The sequence below is a fragment of the Mesoplodon densirostris genome, chromosome 7, assembly GCF_025265405.1.
Source record: "Mesoplodon densirostris isolate mMesDen1 chromosome 7, mMesDen1 primary haplotype, whole genome shotgun sequence".
NCBI lineage: Eukaryota > Metazoa > Chordata > Mammalia > Artiodactyla > Ziphiidae > Mesoplodon > Mesoplodon densirostris.
Genome location: NC_082667.1, coordinates 93,959,186 through 93,983,025, shown reverse-complemented (window position 1 = coordinate 93,983,025; position 23,840 = coordinate 93,959,186). Strand labels below are relative to the sequence as shown.

General features: G+C 37.9%; 1 protein-coding gene across 1 annotated transcript in view; it reads right to left on the bottom strand.

Annotated features, from left to right (window-relative positions):
- Positions 1-23,840, bottom strand: part of ARHGAP42 (Rho GTPase activating protein 42) — a 290,695-nt gene that overhangs the window by 125,109 nt on the left and 141,746 nt on the right. The window contains exon 4 of the mRNA XM_060103053.1: positions 12,084-12,155. Within this exon, the coding sequence (XP_059959036.1) occupies positions 12,084-12,155 (72 nt within the window). The remainder of the gene's footprint in view (positions 1-12,083; positions 12,156-23,840) is intronic.

Here is a 23,840-nt window from a genome sequence, read left to right as displayed (position 1 = left end):
AAAATAGCAACATGTACAGCATGCTCAGAACCAACATATATATGGTGAAATGGATTTGAGGCATAAACTCTCAAGTAGGAAGCTCTTCTGCAGCAGGGCAACCAGCAGATGAGGTAGAGGAAAGAATGTATCTACAAATAAAAACACCAAGTCTCAGAACCAAGGAAACCACCTTGTTATCTGGAGAAGATACAAAGTTCACTAGGGAAATGTGCTCTGTGCAGGTGGAACTCTTGAACTCCTCACTGTTGTCTCTGTTAGAAGCAAGAGACCTAGAAAATTTTCATTAGTTAGTTTCTCCCTCTACCAGGTTAACCCTAAGTAACTGGATTTGCTACAGAGAAACCTTCATGACAAGGAAACAGGTTCTATTCTCACTGAAGAAGGCTGACCACCTAAGAATGAAAAGAATCTTAACTGTACAGCGGATTTCACTCTCCAGATCTCTGGGCATTGATTTCAACAATGATGCTCCTTAGTGAGACTCCACTGTATTTTTTCAATTCCTATTTATGTATGGCACTTATAAACTGTGTGAAAATTTTTAAAAATTATATATTTGACCTCAAAATTTAGCATAAGGATCTTCTCTAAAAATACAATTTGTGGGGAAGCTTAAAATGTTTCTTAAGTATCAGTCTTCAGGCATATAATAATCAACATAAATAACATAAGAATAATTAGGAAGGAAAATAGTGATAACCTTATTTACAATTTATTGTAATCAAATTATAAGAGCATTGTTCTTATCTGAGCAATTAGTAGTCACTTAATAAAGTTATAATAATCTACCTATGTATGTAAACACAATACACATTTAATACATACTGATGTAATATATATAATTAAATTGTTCAGCAAAGTGGTTTTTGGGTTACATCCTTATCCAGAAGTCCAACTCTATGTGAGGCTCAGCTTTTCCAATGACTGTCAGGTTCTGAAATATACATAAGAACATGATATCCTCCTAATTTTCAGAGCATGTGGAGACATTGAATGGTACCACCTGTCAAGCATACAGATTACTACTGACTCACTGTCTCCAAGGAATGTGATCTGGTTTGTTTTTCTAGTGGTGGCAATGGGGTCAATTAGGGCTGATATTTGCCTTATAAGAATGCTGTAAAGGATGGTGAAAATACACAATAAACTACAAAAGAAAAAAAAGGTTTACATTCCCATGATGGAGTCAGGTGCCAAACAACTGAATTAGGTATCAGAATGGCTGGATTCGAGTCCCAGATAGAACACATGTGCACATCTGGGTTGTTGGCAATGTCACTTGACCTTTCTGGGTCTCAGAGAGTCATCTGAAGAATGACAATACTTCCAATTTTGTTAGACTGTTATTAAGTAATAGTGCCCCATAGACTGTATAGTGTTATTAAATTATAGGTAATGTATATCTAAGGCCCTCTTGCTTGGTAGCCCTGTGAACCACTCTATCTAAATATTTAGCAATCAACTTGCATTTGTCTCTGTCCATGAAAAAAAATAAGGCAAACTAACCTATATGAACAATGACCTTACTTTTACTGCAGTACGTTGATTAATGCTGACAGAAAGGATATAATAGCAGTAATTATTATTAATTATAAAATAAGAGCAATTAACATCCTAGTACTTATGTGGAACAAATTATGCTGAGCAATTTATATGAAATGTCAAATTATGCTATCATATTAATTCTATGATTATGGTTCTATTATTGTCTCCATTTTTCTGATAGCGAAACTTTAAAAAGTATTTAATTATCCAAGTTCACATTTCCTATAAGTACTAAGTGCCAGGTTTTGATTTCAAGTTTGTATGACTACACAGAACTGGCTGCTAAACAATGAAAAGACATTATTTTGCTCTCTAAATGAGCTAACCAGACAATTTTCTCTGAGAACAGAGAAAAGGAATTAGCATTTCTTGAGCACCAAACATGTGGTGGTGCTACGAAAGTACTCTATAGGCTTGATCTCATTTCTGTTTAAAATCTAACTCTACTCCTTACTAGTCATGTGACCTCGGCCCATTTACTTAACTTCTCTGCATCTCATTTTATTTATCTATAAAATGAGTTTTAGCAGTTTTCTTATCTAATACGTTGGTTGTGAGGATTAAATGAGTTTACATGTAACGTGCTTAGGGCAGTATCTGGTTAACTATTATAAAGAGTAACTATTATCATTTAAAATGTGATCAAATAACAGAATCAGTAATTCTACAACTCTATATAACAAAATAGAGTCTACTGATAGAAGGCACAATAAAAGGATTCATAAGTAGTCTCAAAACAACTATCAAATGGTTTCTAGTTCACCCAGAGAATTCAGTACCAACTATAGTCATTGCCAGAGAATATCTGTCTAAGAGAGAGACTCAGCTCAGTGACCATCAGCAACATGAAAAACCAATCCTGACCATTCTCTGTAGGACCTGTTGAAAACAGGAGGAAAGTAAGGTCATTTAAATCCATACTCTGATCCTATAAACCACTTTCTTTTGTTTTTTTAATTAATTTTTATTGGAGTATAGTTGATTTACAATGTTGTGTTGGTTTCTGCCATACAGCAAAGTGAATCAGTTATACATATACATATATCCACTTTTTTTAAGATTCTTTTCCCATATAGGTCATTACAGAGTATTGAATAGAGTTCCCTGTGCTATACAGTAGGTTCTTATTAGTTATCTATTTTATATATAGTAGTGTGTATATGTCAATGCCAATCTCCCAATTTACCCCTCCCCCCTTCTCCTATGGTAACCATATGTTGGCCACTGAACTGAGTTATTCACCTAATTTAATGGATAATAAATACTTTGGACTCATGATGAGAACAATCCAAAAGGGAATTCCCTGGCGGTCCAGTGCACCCTGCAGTAGAAGCCCGGAGTCCTAATGACTGGACCGCCAGATAATTCCCTTTTGGATTGTTCTCATCATGAGTCCAAAGAATTTATTACGCATTAAATTAGATGAATAACTCGCTTTAGTGGTAAACTCTTTTAAATTTGAAATAAGTATCTGTAATTCTTCTAGATTCCCTAAACCATTTGTATATTTCAGACAACAAATTAGAATGCAGCCATTTTTCACATGAAGGAAATTTTAAGGTTGTAAAAGGAATTAATTGTGATACTTAGCCACAGATTTCTTTAGGTAGGATACGCTAAAATTACTATTCTTTAACATGCCTTGCCATGTAATTAACAAATGTTCAGAGGCAGAACCAAACGCTATTATGGACAGAACACAGGGACAAGAATTATCCAGTCCTACTGTAGTTTTCAATAGAAAACAACATAAAGAAAATCAAGTTCTATTTTTACATGACTAATACTGTATCATTTATTTTTGTTTTAAAACCATGGAAGAATGTTCACATGATTTCCAGTAAGGTCTAAGTGAAAATGAAAACCAGTCTTAAAAACATTTCCCATAGAAATGAAAATGTACCTTTTAACTTTAACGGGTAGTATTTCTCAAGTCTCTTATCTAATAAAACCAGCCCATGCTAACTGCATACTGTGTGCTGAGGAATTTTTTTTTTTTTAGAAGAAATATGGACTTTAATGAAGATTCTTTCCCTTTGGTATAAGTGAGACCTGTGAAAACATCCAAACAAAAAGAAAAGAAAAAAAAAGGGACGTGAGGATTCAGATAGTCCACGCTCCCGTATCCACAAGGCCTAATGACAGAGCAGAGCCGGTTCCTCTGTCCTTGCGGCAGGACCGCCCTGGAGAAGGGATTCAGTTAACTGCAGGTTTTAAGTGTCCCCATTCCCCCAGCCCCCTGCCCCGTGTGAAACTAACACTCATTCAGCCAAACTTCTGCCTCCCAGCCTCTCGGTGGGAGGTCCGAGTTTCTCTAGTCCTAGCTCACACTCGAATTCTCTCGGCCTCTGGTCTCTCTAGTAGAAAAGAGGATGCTACTGGTCCCAACTGCCTCAAAGGCCAGGGTGAGGAAAAATAAATGTAATCGATTAGTAGCATTTTGTGCTCAGGAATGAGCTATGGAAAACAAATTAGGAAAGTAAATCTACAGCCCTAAAATATATGCATATAAAATAAACAACAAATGCAGTTCCAAATCTACCGATAGTATCTGGGGATTGTCTACTGCTTTAGAGTCTCAATGCCCCTGTTCCCACCTCCACAAAATCCACCTAGGATGACACTTCAGTCATATCCCACCACCCCAGCAGGGGGAGGCACGGCAGAGGCTACAGGGGGAAGGGCTATACTTTGGCTCTGGAGTATAACATGCATGTAACATGGGAGGGGTGGGCTTACCAAATGTATATATGGACCCCCTGGGGTGAAGGCCCAGCCAGGAGACACTGAGCAAGGGAGGGGTCCATCTCCCCACTTGCTGGAAGGGGGCTCTGAGGCAATCTCTAAGGGTTGCATATCCCCGGGGAGAGGGGACAGCTGCCAAGCACCCCCATCCTCGACTTCAAGGGCCCAAGAACTCTTTGCATAAAATATCTTCAGACCTAGCAGATGGTCAAAGGCACAAAGTTTAAACGCTGGGAGGGAGGGTTGTTGAGAGAGGTCTGTGGGGTACCCTGAGCCCAGGGGTAGACTAAAGGTGTGATTCATTCCCCCTTCCCTGGAAGGGTGATTGCTCCATTGGGCCTATCACCACAGGACATTTTCCATTACAAGGAGGCATACTGCCCAGGCCTGTGCTGGGGAATTTTTAAATCAAGACAGATACATTAAATAGGTTGGATTCAAAGTGGGCAAGTGTGGGCTTATTTACAACATTTTTATCATTAAGATATTTCACACTAAAACATTTGTTTGCTAAAAGTAGAGAAAAAAATATTTCACAAAAGAGTATTCTAAAGAGCATGGAGTAGTCAAAAGACGGCTGGTCTGAGGAACTGAGTTCTGGTCCCCACTCTGCCCCCAGCCGGCTGCTCAGTCCGTTTATATGTGGAAAATGAGCCACTGGTCACCCAGATTTCTCCCTAATGTATTTGTTTTTGACTAGGAACTCGGGTATGAAGTTCTACCAATATTTTCATGTCAGCCAGTTTATGCAGGAACGCGTGTGGAAACTGCAGATATGACGTACAGTTCATTCTCTCTGGGGGCAAGGAGGACGCTTCCAATACAATGAAATATAGCTGTTAATATATACAAAAAAATGTGAAAACAAGTTATAACTCACCTTGCTCTATAATAATGCTGCTCTAGGCATATTCATATTGTGGAAATTCTAGCTGGCATTATTCATTCGGAATACCTATGTTCCACTCATTTCTAGAATTTAAGTCAGCAGTGTATGAAGAGATGAATTAAAGAAACCAAACATTCACTTCTATGTCTGACACATGTAATAGGTCAGGCCTGCAATACAATTTCATTCTGCACACAGCCTCAGACTAAGAACCTTTAAATAAATACATTCTTGACAAGTGTTTATGGATAATTCTTCTAATCTTTAGCTATTCACAAAGCAGGACCCATCTCTTCTGTCCTTCAGTTCAACAACCCCATCATTAATCTTTTCTAATGCCTCTCACAGATGTAGTGTTTTTTTTTCCCACAACTATAACTCGCTCAGGGCCTTGCTTTCCACAGCAAAGTATCAGGTGTCTCAAAGCTCAAGTGTGTCTCAAAAAACACACTTTAACAAAGGAAATGTTTGCGATCCATGGACTTTGCCCACTTTGGTTAAATAGGATCATCTGAGTGTGAGGAGAGGGCCACTCTGACTCAGTTGTTTTCTACTAGGTCCAAGCTGAGGAGGTCCTGACTGAAGTGGACCTTAACTGACACTCCTGCCTTCTAGCTGACTCATCAGCCTGAACACACTTGTGGGAAACCTCCACTGTCAAGACTGTGAAAAGTGTAAGAGTGTCATTTGTAGAATTAACTTTATTTACCAAGTAAGAAAATATCTAAGTAAAACAGGAAGTAAAGACATAGGAAAAAAAAAAAAGGCAACATTTTCAAGCTTTTTATTCCTACCAAGATGTTTCTGCAATAACAGAAAAAAAGAAAATTGACCTATACAAATATTGCAGAAGAGAATGCCTGCTTTCTGGTCACTTTACTAAACAAGGATCACTTAGCAGCTGAGAAACAATATAGTACTAAGAGCCATCAGGCAAATAAAATACACAGAATCACCGCCACCAAGAGGCCCAGTACAACCATATTTTTGCTCAAGATTACATCTGAATTAATTCAACTACAAGTTCAACCTCCCAACGAGTAGGCAAGGTCATAGAACGCTGCTGTGTGTCCCCAGCTGATCTGTCCAGCAATTGAGATACTTAAAAAACAAAATAAAATGGGTGTAATTGCTCATGCTACTGCAACTGTAGCTAACCTAAACCTGCAAATAAGAATCTATACACATATGAAATTTACTATTTTAAATGGGCCAAAAAGTTGGAATATTCTGTGCTAGGGAACAAATTCTTCACAAAGGTTTTTAACTTCATAAAAATATCACTGATGAAGTGAAATATGGTAAATCGAGGCTTTGAAGGAAAATGGCTTGATTTCAGATCCATAGTCTGATTTCCCAGCTCTGTGAAATGGTGCATGCTGGTGATCTCATCATTTTCCTCATGGTAAAGCTGACGTAACACCTGTACTCACCACTAAGGTTGCTTGTGAGGACTTAATCAGGTCACAGACGTAATAGCTCAGTGAAATCTATCCGACAGTATAGATCTCAAGAAAGATCAGCTATTATTCTGTTTGGTTTTTTTTTTTTTTTTTTTTTTTTTTTTGCGGTTCGCGGGCCTCTCACTGTGTGGCCTCTCCCGTTGCGGAACACAGGCTCCGGACGCGCAGACTCAGGGGCCATGGCTCACGGGCCCAGCCGCTCCGTGGCATGTGGGATCTTCCCGGACCAGGGCACGAACGCGTGTCCGCTGCATCAGCAGGCGGACTAGCTATTATTATTCTTGAAAAGACTTCTTCTTGCTCTGAGAACCACATTCTTGTATTTTCTTCCTTCTGCTTCTTCCTTCTCAGCCTCCTTATCTGTCTTTCTTTCTTTCCAAACATCAAATGTTGAGAGTTCTCAGATTATATAGAATTTAGGTCCTCTTCTCAATCTACTCTTTCCCAGGGGGATCTAATCTATCTCCATGATTTTAATTATCACCTAGAGGACAATTCCCAAACATATTTCTAATTCAGATCTGAACATACACCTGCTAACTCACCATCTCCATTTGGATGACTCAGAGAAATCTTGAATTCATTCATGGCAAACCATCTTTGCCATCCTAACATAAATGTCCCCTATCCCAGTAAGTGGCTCCAAAAAACACCCAATTTTACAACACAGAACCCTGGGAGTCATCACTGAAATGTCCTGTTGCTCACTTCCCAATATGTAACCCATTTCCCTACCCTTTCCATTTTACCTCTGAAATACATCCCGTTGTCTCCACAGCCAGTGTTCCCTTCTGAATCCAAAATAACTGTCCTTTAACTCCCAAGCATGGTTTCCCTCAAGCAGTCCTGCTTCCTCCAATCCATGCATGGCATGCAACTAGAGTGATATTTTAAAATATCAAAATATTTTATAATATTTTTTTTTATTTTACAAATTTAATCAGTTATACATATACATATGTTCCCATATCCCCTCCCTTTTGCGTCTCCCTCCCACCCTCCCTATCCCACCCCTCCAGGCGGTCACAAAGAACCGAGCTGATCTCCCTGTGCTATGCGGCTGCTTCCCACTAGCTATCTACCTTACGTTTGGTAGTGTATATATGTCCATGCCGCTCTTTCACTTTGTCACAGCTTACCCTTCCCCCTCCCCATATCCTCAAGTCCATGCTCTAGTAGGTCTGTGTCTTTATTCCTGTCTTACCCCTATGTTCTTGATGACATTTTTTTCTTAAATTCCATATATATGTGTCAGCATACAGTATTTGTCTTTCTCTTTCTGACTTACTTCACTCTGTATGACAGACTCTAGGTCCATCCACCTCATTACAAATAGCTCAATTTCATTTCTTTTTATGGCTGAGTAATATTCCATTGTATATATGTGCCACATCTTCTTTATCCATTCATCCGATGATGGACACTTAGGTTGTTTCCATCTCCGGGCTATTGTAAATAGGGCTGCTAGGAACATTTTGGTACATGTCTCTTTTTGAATTATGGTTTTCTCAGGGTATATGCCCAGTAGTGGGACCGCTGGGTCATATGGCAGTTCTATTTGTAGTTTTTTAAGGAACCTCCATACCGTTCTCCATAGTGGCTGTACCAATTCACATTCCCACCAGCAGTGCAAGAGTGTTCCCTTTTTTCCACACCCTCTCCAGCATTTATTGTTTCTATATTTTTTGATGATGGCCATTCTGACTGGTGTGAGATGATATCTCATTGTAGTTTTGATTTGCATTTCTCTAATGAGTAAAGATGTTGAGCATCCTTTCATGTGTTTGTTGGCTGTCTGTATATCTTCTGTGGAGAAATGTCTATTTAGGTCTTCTGCCCATTTTTGGATTGGGTTGTTTGTTTTTTTGCTATTGAGCTGCATGAGCTGCTTATAAATTTTGGAGATTAATCCTTTGTCATCTGCTTCATTTGCAAATATTTTCTCCCATTCTGAGTGTTGTCTTTTCATCTCGTTTATGGTTTCCTTTGCTGTGCAAAAGCTTTGAAGTTTCATTAGGTCCCATGTGTTTATTTTTGTCTTTATTTCCATTCCTCTAGGAGGTGGGTCAAAAAGGATCTTGCTGTGATTTATGTCATAGAGTGTTCTGCCTATGTTTTCCTCTAGGAGTTTGATAGTGTCTGGCCTTACATTTAGGTCTTTAATCCATTTTGAGCTAATTTTTGTGTATGGTGTTAGGGAGTGATCTAATCTCATACTTTTACATGTCCCTGTCCAGTTTTCCCAGCACCACTTATTGAAGAGACTGTCCTTTCTCCACTGTACATTCCTGCCTCCTTTATCAAAGATAAGGTGACCATATGTCCGTGGGTTTATCTCTGGGCTTTCTATCCTGTTCCATTCATCTATCTTTCTGTTTTTGTGCCAGTACCATACTGTCTTGATTACTGTAGCTTTGTAGTATAGTCTGAAGTCAGGGAGCCTGATTCCTCCAGCTCCGTTTTTCGTTCTCAAGATTGCTTTGGTTATTCGGGGTCTTTTGTGTTTCCATACAAATTGTGAAATTTTTTGTTCTAGTTCTGTGAAAAATGCCAGTGGTAGTTTGATAGGGATTGCATTGAATCTGTAGATTGCTTTGGGTAGTAGAGTCATTTTCACAATGTTGATTCTTCCAATCCAAGAACATGGTACATCTCTCCATCTATTTGTATCATCTTTAATTTCTTTCATCAGTGTCTTATAATTTTCTGCATACAGGTCTTTTGTCTCCTTAGGTAGGTTTATTCCTAGATATTTTATTCTTTTTGTTGCAATGGTAAATGGGAGTGTTTCCTTGATTTCACTTTCAGATTTTTCATCATTAGTATATAGGAATGCCAGAGATTTCTGTGCATTAATTTTGTATCCTGCAACTTTACCAAATTCATTGATTAGCTCTAGTAGTTTTCTGGTAGCATCTTTAGGATTCTCTATGTATAGTATCATGTCATCTGCAAACAGTGACAGCTTTACTTCTTCTTTTCCAATTTGGATTCCTTTTATTTCCTTTTGTTCTCTGATTGCTGTGGCTAGAACTTCCAAAACTATGTTGAATAAGAGTGGTGAGAGTGGGCAGCCTTGTCTTGTTCCTGATCTTAGTGGAAATGGTTTCAGTTTTTCATCATTGAGGACGATGTTGTCTGTGGGTTTGTCATATATGGCCTTTATTATGTTGAGGAAAGTACCCTCTATGCCTACTTTCTGCAGGGTTTTTATCATAAATGGGTGTTGAATTTTGTCTAAAGCTTTCTCTGCATCTATTGAGATGATCATATGGTTTTTCTCCTTCAGTTTGTTAATATGGTGTATCACATTGATTGATTTGCGTATATTGAAGAATCCTTGCATTCCTGGAATAAACCCCACTTGATCATGGTGTATGATCCTTTTAATGTGCTGTTGGATTCTGTTTGCTAGTATTTTGTTGAGGATTTTTGCATCTATGTTCATCAGTGATATTGGCCTGTAGTTTTCTTTCTTTGTGACATCCTTGTCTGGTTTTGGTATCAAGGTGATGGTGGCCTCGTAGAATGAGTTTGGGAGTGTTCCTCCCTCTGCTATATTTTGGAAGAGTTTGAGTTTTATAATATTTTGATCAAATATAATCACTCCTCTACCTACAACTTTTCTTTATCTTATCAGTGAATAAGAGTACAATAACGAGTAAATACAAAGGCGTGCACATGTCCTCTATATTCTGAACACATTAAAACTTTTTCCACTGAAATGCCAGGCTCTTTCCTTCTTCAAGGTCTTTATTCATACCTACTCTGTTCCCTATTCTGGAGTGTAAAGAAGGTTCCTCCCTTGCTGCCCCTGTATCCCCATTTCTAGCTATTTCTTTCTCATCATTTAGTTCTCTGCTTAACCAATACTTCCACCAGAAGGCATTGCTTGGTTCTCTGGACAAGGTCAGTTCCATTAATTATACTCTCACAAAGCACCCTGCACTTCTGTATCACAATCCTCAGTGCATTTGTAAATACACAAAAGATAATAAATGACACAAGAGTAGGGAGCTTGTCTGTCTTGTTTACAATTGTATCCCTTAATCTTATCAAACACCATACTTGCCACAAGTGGGTCAACCAAGATATTGATAAATGTTTGCTGAATTAACACAGAAATGGTTCTGGTTTAGTTCTTGACTTGATAATGGCTCATAATTGGTGGAGAAATGCACATAAAACTCTGATTCAAGGCAGACTGTGATAGCTTTTTACAGGAAATAAGCATAAGGACTACTTGATTATGTAAGAAAAAAATATCAATTCTGGAAGGGGAGAATATGAGGAAAGACCCACATAAAGGAAGGCTTCTTTCTGGTGCTGGAATATAAGGGACCATGGAGAACTAGCAAGACTTCAACAAGTTAAGGGTAAGAAATATTCCAAGGAGGGGAAAAGTTTGGGCAAAGCCATTAGTAGAGCCAGGATATATACAGAGACTAGTGAACAGACAGTTGTACCAGATGAGGGAGGTATACTGAAACGTAGAAAGTGGCCACACTGTGAAAAAATTTCATTATCGAGATTAAACTGTCTCTCTCAGAGACAACCATTGATGGTTTCATTATTGAAGAACAACTGTTAAACATGGCAAAAATTTGTTAACAGATTAGGGTGGGGACATAGAGACCAACTAGTAGGCTATTTCAATATTTCAGACAGAAGGGAGGAGAACAGAGGAGAAATATTCCCGCAGGAGAATGAAAGCACTGCTCAAAGAGGGAAAAGGTATGTCATTGACTAATTAGAAAACCAAATCAGAGAAAGGATAGGGGAAGTATGACAGATGACGGGTTCTATTTTGGAAACCCAAATTTTGTGTCCTTACATGATGCTGAGAAGGTAGTTAAACATGGATCTAAGAAAGAGGATGCAAGTAAATTTCAGAAATTATTAGGCTCAGGGAAATTTTAATTGATCCATAACCAATTAAACATTAATGCAAAGGCCTGACAAAGATATCTAAAGTTTTCCACAAACACTTTATATTATATTCTTAATATTTATATTTATATTCTTAATATTTTTATTAAGAATTAAAAATACAAAAAATAATAAAAGGTCTTTTATAATTACTACCTTAATTTTCAATATACATACCTCGTGCCTAATTTTATTTTATACAGATGTTAGGAAAACTCCTCATATTTTTACCATAATTTCACCGCCTTTAAAACAGTTAATTTCCTACCATTGTTGGGATGGGAGGAACCCATTTATGCTGACTTTTTCTCTATTCAGTAGAAGAATAATATCTTTTCTGTGTTTAAAAGAATTCCAGTCTTTGTAATAGGCTCTGTGCAAAAATTTTAAATGACGTACAGAAGTTTTAAAAGGTCATTCTACTTTCAAAAATGTTAACATCTGAAATTACGTCTGTCATCTTTAATTATTAGGAGAATATCCAAAGAGTAATAAAATGCAACACTTACTTTTGCTGCACCTATTTGTTCTTTGCGAAATTTCTCAAGTGGCGCAATTAATACATCATTAGCGTTTTGAATCTGAAATCAAAAATGCAAATACATTAAATTCTGTATAATTCATGCAAACAATATTGAAATAAAGATGGCTCCTTTATTCCACTTATTTAAATAAACAGCTTTTCTTCTCCTTAGCTTCTATAAATGAAATAAAAATACCTCACATGTTATATAGTCTTTTTCTAGTTTATAATTAAGTTGTTTTCACAAATTATTTCACTTCATCCTAACAATAATGTGAATAATGTGAAAGCATGTACTCATGGTAAGATCTTAAATATTTAAATGTCATATTCTAAAATTTAACTATAAAATAGCACATCAGCTACTAAATTTTAAAATACCTTTAATTATACTGGTTTAATGTAGTCAGTTCAAGCATCATTTTAAAACTGAGCCATATAAAAGCTCTTCCATCTTGCCACTAGATGTTATAATTCTACAGCTGCAAAATAAAATAAGACTTATTTTTTCCCTGTTTAATTAGATTCCTTACACTTGGGATTTGCCTGAATGCTCTCATTTCACACTGTTCACATTTCATTTCAATGAACAGTATTTTAGCACAAAACTGCAAATTCGGTTTTATTTAAATTTTAAAACAGATAAATCTTTAAATTGATCTGCAAGAATATGGTGAGGGGGTTCGAGGTGGGGAGGGGGCAGTGACTGGATACGAGGAGACAGACATTTCTAAGGATAGCAGTATGCTGGAAGGAAATCTTGATTTTTAAAAAATTCCTTTAGAAAGCATTAAAATTAAACATAGGATCTTAAATGTTCTCACCCCAAAAATAAATGGTAACAATGTGACAAGATTGAGATATTAGCTAATGCCATCGGTGGTAATCATTTTACAATACATAAATGTATCAAATCAACATGTTGTACACTTTAAACTTACACAATGTTATGTGTCAATTATATCTCAATAAAGCTGAGGGGGAAAAGGTAGGCCCAGTTAATAAGATTATCATTCATTCTACCACTGTGATAATAACATGACTTACTACATAATTAGCAAATGTTAAGATGAAAGAAAAATCTATTTTTCAAATAGGTCACTATTTAAAAATAGGTTAAAGAGTATATAGGAGTTCCTTGTATTCTTATAATTTTTCTGTAAGTTTGAAATTATATCAAAATTTTAAAATTTCAATAAAAGGGTTTTACTTTCACTTATTTTCACTAAATTGGTTATTCTCTAGTCAAATTATGGAATTTATCTCTTAAATTCCATAATCTAAACACACAAAGATAGTATACACAAAAATAAAAACTAAAGTAGTAATGCCTTCCATGATTCTGTCATTCTCCAATTTGCAGAAAAATGAGATGACCTCTTGAAAAGAGGACCTAAAATCCTCTATTGTGAAAACATACAAAGTAGATCAATAGTCAAAATTCTTCCCAAGACACTGAGGGCAACTGTAGATACCTCTGACATCCATTACCTACTTCCCATTTGTGAGCTCAAGACAGGCATCCCTCCAGATACACTGTGCAGGCATTGCATCTTACTACAGAGAGATGATTGGAAACAGTAGCAAAGTAGCTCACTTTAAATTCTCACTCTCTAAATCCTCTTTGCCCTCATGAAACTCCAAATACATTTAAACACACGCATATATATTTCTACAGATTTTACAGAGGTAATAAATAGCTGATTCTGCCTTTAAATTTTGCATAAGGGGAAAGAATGTCATTGACACTTTAGTGTACTTTGGAAAAATAGCAACAATAAAGGCTAATGGTCACTGAATGTTTACTTTATGCTGGAAACCAGCATGATCTAATGTATTTAAAGTTAATGAACTTAAACAGGGAGGTATGCCTCAATGGTGAAAACTCCAACAATGAGGGTGAATAACAAGATATGCAGCACAGCACTTAAGTATTTAAAATCAAGAATGCCTGAGTTTAAACCCAGTTCTATTGCTTATGAGCTGCTATTTAACCATTCTGAGCATCAGCTGCATCACCTATCCAACAGCTTGGTTCTAAGGATGAAGATAATAAATGTAAAACACTTAGCTCAGTGCCTTACATCTAGTTAAGTATTAAAAGTTTAAGGCTTTTAATATGTCCAAATAAACATAGATAATGTATCTCATTCTGTAATTATATACCTGATACACTTCTTTATCTTAATCTTCTGTGCCACCCTTTTGGTTGAAGTGCATCTATGTGTACAAAATGAGAAGGTATTTTCCCATGAAAGTCACAAAAGGCAGATGGCCTAGACTCTCCTATATTCAATCACTAAGTATTTATATACATGCCAAGCACACTGCTGAGCTGTGTGGGGAAGGGAAAAAATTAAGACATGGGCTAAACCTTCCAGAAAGTTGATGTCTACTTGTGAAGAGGGAAAAAATTATTCATCCCACAAGTATTTAATGCTCATAAAGCCCTGCTAAAATTTTCAGAAAAACTGAGACAAACCTGATTACATTGAGAATGATAAACTATGAAGAATTCCTCATAAATATGTCAGAATTTTGGCAACAGGAAAGATCCATGAGAACTAAATAAGTCAAGGTAGTATTTGCATAGTGGATGTGAATTAGAAGCGGATATGAATTGGATACACCAAAGAGAAAAAATATCCTAGGAACAGGAAACACCATGAAAAAGGCAAGGGGGGGTGTAAAACTAAGCATGGAATGTGAGAAGGGGGAATGCAGTGCAGGAAAAGAAACTATTTATTACACGCTCATTAAGAGTTCATCCCAATTGTGAGTGCATTGACCAAGTTACAGGCCTTCAGTTAACTTTTTAAAAATGGGAATGGCACAATGAATATAAAGTACATTGAACAGTTTTGGCACATAGCAGTTTCCATGTGTTATTAATTAATAACATTATCTAACTGGGGAAAAGCATGTACATTATTAGTAGGAAACTTAACTGGAATAAGTATGGAAAGGATACCCATAATCTAGGCAAAGTAACCTGAACATGGAATCACTGCTGGTTTCTAAAAAGAAGATTAATGTAAAAACTTGTTCTAGGAAGTAATATGTGGGATACTTGAGAATGAAGATATAAAGACAAGACATGCAAGCTGAATGGCTGGGAGAAGAACATAAGTTTGAAGTGATAACTAGATCAGGTGGCTATGGTGTTGACAGATGGGTAGAAGGGAACTGCAGAGGCAGGTGTTTAAAAAAAATAAAAATAAAAGGACCCAGAAGGAGAGGAATCAAAGGTGACACTAAGTTTTCTGCCTCAGGCACTGGAACTATGGAACCACATTAAGAACTAGGATAAATGAGGTAGGGAGTATGTTTGGTAGAGAAAGAATAAAGACAATGGATTTCACTTTGGACCTATTACGTCTGATGCCATGGGAAGACTCAAAAGAAATATTGCAGCAGAGTATTCCACCTCAAAATAGCAGAACTAATCAATATGAATAAATGTTTTTTTATTGGGAAGGGAAAAATTAGAAAAGAGAGTGGATGCGGGGATTTCCCTGGTGATGCAGTTGTTAAGATCCACCTGCCAATACAGGGGACATGGGTTCAAGCCCTGGTCCGGGAAAATTCCACATGCTGCGGAGCAACTAAGCCCATGTGCCACAACTACTGAGCCTGTGCCCTAGAGCCTGCGAGTCACAACTACTGAGCCTGTGTGCTGCAGCTACTGAAGCCCACACACCTACAGCCTGTGCACCACAACAAGAGAAGCCATTGCAATGAGAAGCCCAGGCACCAAAATGAAGAGTAGCCCCCACTCACTGCAACTAGAGAAAACCCATGCACAGCAATGAAGACCCAACACAACCAAAAAAAAAAAAAAAAAGAGAGAGAGAGCGAATGGGTGCAGATCTGTATACTAAGACAGTGGCATTCACATTCATATCCAATAGTTTAAATCTCTGCCACAACTCTTATGTGGCTGTTATGTAAGTATGGCCTAGGAATAAAACAAAACTTGAGGATATAAACTTGAACCAAATGTGATCATTAACAACCACGCAATGGGGCAAGTATTACTTCCCATCTCTATTTCTTCCATATTTCTTCATTTTTTTCTCTTGTTTTTGGACTTGCTCAATTTTTTTCTCTTTCTTCTCTCTACTCTCATTCTATTAATGTGAAATTGAAGGAATAAAACATAAATTCCAGAGGTACTAAACAGAAAGAAATGGAGGGGGAGAAAAACATCCAATGGAGTGATAGAGATAACAAGAGAGATGATTTGTTGAGTGTTTAATGTGTGCCAAGTACTATGCTAAGCCCTTCACAATATTGAGATTAAAGCTGATTTTATGTGAGTAACGAAGTTCAAAACCTAAAAATCATCTGGAATATATTAAGAATATGAGTGTTAAAGTTAGACCCAGATCCATTTTGAATCTCGGCACCTAAACTGCTAAGACTTGATGTCTTCATCCCTATACCTTTTAAGGTTTTTATAAAAATCAAAGGGAAAATATATGTATTTTTTAAATAACAAGCACAGATTTGGCATATGGCAGGCTTTCGATAAATGTTTGTTTCTTCACAGAATTCACAATGTCAACTATGTGTTCAGAACCTTCCTAAGCAGTCTGAGAATGTCCCAAGATGATTTAAAATGTAGTTATTCAAAAAGTAGAAATTGAAATCCAAATTAATTTAACAGAACAGAGACCCATTCAGAGTATCCATCTACAGTGGTAGATAACACAGGAAACTAAATTTTTCCATAAACCATAATAACATATGTGTGGTTTTACATCTGAAATATGATGCTTCTTTTGTATGCAGTCGATGGGCTGTTGTTCACATCACATGAATCTAAATTCAAGAGATCAAAATGGAAATGTCAACACTCAAAGGGTACAAAGTGGATTTACAACCCGATCTGGCTGCTTCTGACCCTCACCTTTGTACACCCCCCAGGGAACACATGCCTTTCATCCCTACACACTGGTCAATCACAGGGATGAAATGCTTCAAATCTGAAGTAATCCAAGTGTGAAGTAAAGAAGGTATCTAAATTTTTGTTAGTTACTGTTATTACTGCATAATAAAGGAAAATAACATACAAAATGCTAGAAAACCATAACTAAAAATGTGAATCTGGGGTACAACTCTGGTGAGTTAACTTTCACAAGGTTTAAAAAAGAATCCAGAGAAATGCAATTCTGGCTCACATGGAACTCTTTCTCCCCAGATTTACGCAAGAGGCTTGATAAAACTCCTTCCAGAAGGTAATTCTTGGGGGTGAGAGGGATGGGAATCAAGTCACAGAGTTCAGGAGATTCAGGCTCCCATAATATTTGTGGAATGTGTTACTTTGCATGACCTCACTAAGAGGCTTTAGGAAAAATACAAAAGGAATTTTAATACTCTCACTAGATATTGATAATATAAGTTCTTGAAAAAGGTCATATTTCAGTAATTAAGGCACAATTAACTATTATCTATTTTATAATTCTTAATCATTACCTAAACCTTGGGTTTAGACAACTTATTTTTATAGATATTGGTCCATTTTTAAATTCAAAAATAATTACCAGCTATTTCACTTATTTTTCGCAGCAGAGAAGCAAATCTGATACTGGGTAAGACTTTACAATACTGCATTTACTGGGTAGACACACTTTAACTGTGGGTGTATTACATTAAACCAGGCATTTAAGCTTGCTGCTGCTTTTCTTTCGCTATTTCAAGCGGTTCTAATAAACAGCCACAAGGGAGTGCTCATAAATTGCTCAAAAGTAATGGCTAGAAATGTTTTTATGTGGTTAGAAGAATGATTATCCAAACATGTTTGGGTTTTTTTTCCCTCCAAGTATACATGAATTATTATTTTCTATAGACCGTGAATTTTCAAGTGCTGTCCTATAGGAATTTTCAATGCTTGCTTTTCACTGCTGAGAACCTTACCATAACTTATTTGTCCAAGGAAGTGAGTAGTGATGGAATAAAACAAATCTGAAAAGTAATTCTTCTTACACTTTTACTTTCTCTCCCCCCTCCACGTTTTGGTTAAACTTAAGTGTTGTTGGTACCAGTCACAGATCATCACAAATCAATGATTATAGTGTCCCACCAGGATGTAAGATTACAATTCTGTACCTCAAACTATCAAAGCTCTGAAAGACTCCAGGTTTTGAAGAGAAGATTTAATGATTTTCTGCAGTGCTATCAAAAGCAACTGTTTGAGGCTACAACAGAACAAGTTATTTACAGAAATAAAACATGGATGATGTAGCTCACTGCAAAAACAATTTCCTGTTGAGATGCCTATTATAGCCAATCCACGCAAAGGGGAAAGATCACAAAGGTATGCAAATAATGAGTAGAGTGAACACAGTCAATATGGAAGACACCTATAAATAGTCTCTGAGGTAAGACTGGATCATTTTCCCATTGCTATTTGCAACTGGAAAATCAGATCAGAGTCCTAATTTGGGATTACAGGTAAGTATCTCTCCTCTGCCTGTTCCAATCCCCGTCCTATTGCCCCCTCCTTTTAGATGAAGTTCTGGCAAGTGGTCTAGGGATAGCCCGAGGCTCACGCTGAGACTGGTCAAGTTAACTCTCCACTACCTCACAAGAGTCAGTCCTCTAAGTCAGCAAACCCACAGCTCTTCTAAACTAGAACTCAAAACCCAAATCTCACAGAAAGTGTGAAGGATAGACATATGAACAAGACTTTCACATAATAAGTACTATGACGTTAAAACTAAATGCATTTTACTTTATATCCTTTAATGTGAGCAGCAAAGTACTCTGAAAAACCATGTCTTCATCTTTAAAAAAAAATGTAAGGTTATCTGGGTACCATAGTAATCCATTTAATTCCTACTTGAACGTCACTTATTACTTCAATATTGGATGTTTTGATTCTCTCTATTAAGTCAGTGTTCCATTATGAATCCTCCTTCAATGGACCTCATCTATTTAGATCCAACTCACTTATATTTAATATTAGTTTCATCTTTACTTTTACCAGTAATAATACTTTTCTTATAGGAATATACTTAGGAAAAGAAATTTAAGTTTTTGGAGAATGGTGCTATATGAATCCCATCTTTTATTTCAGAAAATAAGTAGAAGTACACTCTCCAGGAGAGTGCATGGATTTGTATTTAATTCTCAAATATTCCCATGAAAACTGTGCAATCTCAGTCAAGTTACTCAAACTCGCCGTGTCTGTTTCCCTTTCTACAGAATAGAGATGATAACATGCCTTTATCTCATAGCCTGTTTACAAAGATTTTTACATTCTATGTATAATGATCGTAAGAGCTTATTAATACAAAGTTGTACTTGCTTCCTACTAAATTCATTCTTTTTGAGTAGGTCAATTGTAATACAATATCACTTTTTAAAATGACTTAGGATGTTGCTATTGGAGTTTTATATAAAAGAGTGAAATCGCACCAGCACATACTGGATGTCAAGGCTTCTTAAATGGAACTCACCAGTTCCTAGGCCAAATAGCAAGCAGTCCTCTCTGCTTCTAGAACTTACGACTGTCCCGAATATAACTCAAAGTAAAGTTAACTCCTCTGCCGTTGAGGAGCACTGGCTCCGGACGCGCAGGCTCAGCGGCCATGGCTCACGGACCTTGCCGCTCCGCTGCATGTGTGGGATCCTCCCGGACCGGGGCATGAACCCGTGTCCCCTGCATCGGCAGGCGGACTCTCAACCACTGCGCTAGTAGGGAAGCCCTAACTCTTTTTTAATAAAACCATCTATACTCATAAGATGAGGGAGCAGAAGAGCATTCATCCAAGAAGAAACTGACCATTTTCATAGAATCTACCTAAGAAAGAAGAGGAGAGGGGTAAATTGTAAAATTTCATACAACCCACTGTGATCTAATAATGTCATTAACTCTAGGTTGTACCAAATTAAATTCTCTGAATACTGAGTTATTTGGACTAGAAAGGTAAGTTATTTTTCTTAGATTTTTTTTTGTCACTCTTAAACTACTTTTGCTTTATCTCTTCTTACCCAACAATCACTAGTGGGAGGTTAAACTAAGAATAATTTTACAGCATTCAAGCATTGTGGAAAACATGTGTAAACAGCAGATCTAACCATAACATACTGCCTCCTCACAAACTTGTGTCTACTTATTGCCATCCTGATTACTACCTTTGTAACTATAATAATGGAGGCTTAAAAAAAAAAAAAGGCAAAAAAGAAGGTCAAACTATATTTCAGCTGTAAATAACAAGATATGTGAAGGGTCAAATTAAAACGGACATCTTGGGCTTCCCTGGTGGCGCAGTGGTTGAGAGTCCGCCTGCCGATGCAGGGGACACGGGTTCGTGCCTCGGTCCAGGAGAATCCCACATGCCGTGGAGCGGCTGGGCCCGTGAGCCACGTCCGCTGAGCCTGCTCGTCCGGAGCCTGTGCTCCGCAGCGGGAGAGACCACGACAGTGAGAAACCCGCGTACCGCAAAAACAAACAAAAAACAAAACGGACATCTTAAAAACCAGTTAAAACAGTTACTCCAAACATCCTGCACATACTTTCATTGTAACAAATACTTTTCTTTTGATTTTGATCAAAAAGTATGCATTTAGGATAACACTTTTATATACTATATGGTTGCATTACCTCAAAGGTCATACAAGGAAAATGTTGAGGTTAAATCTACCTTTGAGAACACAGGCTCCAAATAATATAAGAAATGCTGCGGGCTTCCCTGGTGGCGCAGTGGTTGAGAGTCCGCCTGCCGATGCAGGGGACACGGGTTCATGCCCCGGTCCGGGAGGATCCCACACATGCAGCGGAGCGGCAAGGTCCGTGAGCCATGGCCGCTGAGCCTGCGCGTCCGGAGCCTGTGTTCCTCAACGGGAGAGGCCACAACAGTGAGAGGCCCGTGTACCGCAAAAAAAAAAGAAAGAAAGAAAGAAAGAAATTCTGTAACCTCACTTGTTTCAACGTGTTAAATAATTGCTCCTCCTTCTGAAAAACATCACACGAAGAAACTGGTGAAGTTACTTCTGCCAGTCCTCTACCTTTGGACATTCTCAGGAAACCTCAGGATCTCCTGAACTTGCACACCTCTGGTGGCATTGCTACTAGATTCCAGTGATGCCCTTATGGTTGTTAACCCTATAGGAGATGGCCAAAGATGTTCCTATAACACAGCTGTCCCATTTATATCAGTGTCCTTGTGCTGATGGGAATATAGCCCCTCCCCTCTCCCCCACTTTAAAAATCAGAAACCCTGTATATCCTGAGCTGAGACAACTATAGCCACAATGAAGATTTTTTTCTTCCAGGTTTATCCCCGAGCTTAGAAGGGTCAAAGTGGCTTTATGTGTGAGGGCAGGGGGAGGGAGCCTCAACAAATTGATAATTTATGTAATTCAGTGTTTATCACCTCCTCTTTTAATACTGCTTCTTCTTGCTAATTTTCCTCTACCCTTCTCAGTATTCACTACTAAAAATATCCTTGGAGAGAGAAATTAGAATCATGCATCTTTTGAAAATTCTTCATTTGTGAATTTAAGCAAACTTCTAAGAGTCTTTACAAGTTTATAAAAGATGAAAATTCATTAAATAAATTCACAGTCACAGTTAATTTACAGCAATTACGTTTTAGTAGCTAGAGGTTAATGTATTTTAATCATAATTGCTCAGTATTTACATAATAGAAGATTGCTAAAGCCCTAAGGAAGATTTAAGATATCCTAGTGTATATGCAATTTCTTAAATTTCTTATTGCAGCTTTGCAATAACAGGAGGGCTGGAAGACAAAGGAGGAGGGGAGAGAGGAGAGAAGGGAGGAAGGAGTTTGAAGCAGGATCAAGATGCATATAAACAAAGCCAAGACTGACCTAACCAAAACAAGGAGTGATTGAGAAAGATTAGGACTTTGGGCTGTGGGCCAGTGCTGTGCTGGAGCGAGCGCACGGGGCAGGCTCACAGTGGCTCCTGGGATCCATTACGTGGCATCTCTTCCCAACCTGCATTCAGCAACTTGGGCCAAAATCATCTGAGGTGAAGATTTCTACACCATGGAAATCAGCAAGCATTACAAATCGGGGTTTTTTATACACATGTACACACACCCCTACCTGAGTGCTGGCAGTTAACTTTTTACCAGCACATCACAGCTTAGAGCTAAACATGTAGTTTGAAGGCACCAATACTGAAGCATAAACAATGGCAAAGAGTGCTAACTATACAAGATTTCTTTTATCTAGTTATTAAAGCATCTCCTCTTTAAAACATGTATATGTGGGCTTATAAGATTTCCAATTTAGTATGTCTTTCTCAATACCTAAAAGATTGAACTCATTTGTACTTCTTTACACTTAAACTTACTTTTACACAAAGCAAGGCTTTTGCATTTCCTGGCTTCCACAGCAACACCTTGAACAAACTTCTACTATAACAGTGATGACAAATAGTTTACACTTCCCAAGTTTCTCTAAGTGACAGCAGGTTTCTGTAGTGCTGGCTTGAGAAGATTCTGAAGCTGAACCTGGACACTGAAGGGTGATCACAAAATGCTGGCTATAAACATCTCCTGCTAACAAGAGTGGCAGTACTCATGCCGCAGGTTATTTATATATCTATCTGTCCAGCCCTGTAAAGGTAGAGATAATGTCTTATTGACTTTTTGATAGTCATTGCCCAGCAAAGTGCTTTGACATAGTGGAAACTCAACATACTACTGCTAAATTGATGAATAAAGTTATTTCTGGTAACGTAATTGGTACCTGCAATGAGTTGCTGTAACAAATACTGTTCCTCATACTATTACTAAGGATGACAACCTACCTATAGGAAACTAAATATTTTTGAAAATAAGAAAAGTATTTCTGTAAAACGTACTCTGATATATGCTGTGTAATATAGGTAGTAATCTATAACTATATAGGTAGCAATCTGAAGCTAAGCTCATCACTATTATCTTTAGAAAAAAATTCAGTCACGGAAAAACAAATAACTATTAACTTACAATGACTTCTTATATTCACACAAGGTTCTTTACTTATAAATTAGTTTTGCAAAGAAAAAAAATGCAACACTGTACTTCAAGTCGAAACACCACAGAGGGCAGATTAGTATCATACAAACTGCCATAGTGGGCTAAAACGGAAAGAGCAGTAACTCCTCAAAAATAAGAGATGCAGGGCTTCCCTGGTGGTGCAGCTGTTGAGAGTCCGCCTGCCGATGCAGGGGACACGGGTTCATGCCCCGATCCGGGAGGATCCCACATGCCGCGGAGTGGCTGGGCCTGTAAGCCATGGCCGCTGAGCCTGCGCGTCCGGAGCCTGTGCTCCGCAATGGGAGAGGCCACAACAGTGAGAGGCCCGTGTACCGCAAAAAAATAAAAATAAAAAGAGATGCAGGGCTTCCCTGGTGGCGCAGTGGTTGGGAGTCTGCCTGCCGATGCAGGGGACACGGGTTCGTGCCCCGGTCTGGGAAGATCCCACATGCCGCGGAGCAGCTGGGCCCATGAGCCATGGCGGCTGAGCCTGCGCGTCCGGAGCCTGTGCTCCGCAAGGGGAGAGACCACAACAGTGAGAGGCCCGCGTACCGCAAGAAAAAAAAAAAAAAAGAGAGATGCAAATCACCTTCCAAATTCTTCCTACTCCTCCTTCCTTAAGGTTGGTTACACTTTTGTGATGAACTGAAAACTTGAGAAAGAAAACCATATGGCTCTTAAATTTTCGTTGGAAAACAGGACAGGGGTTTGAGCAGGGGAGTATGTTACAGAACACAGGCTGA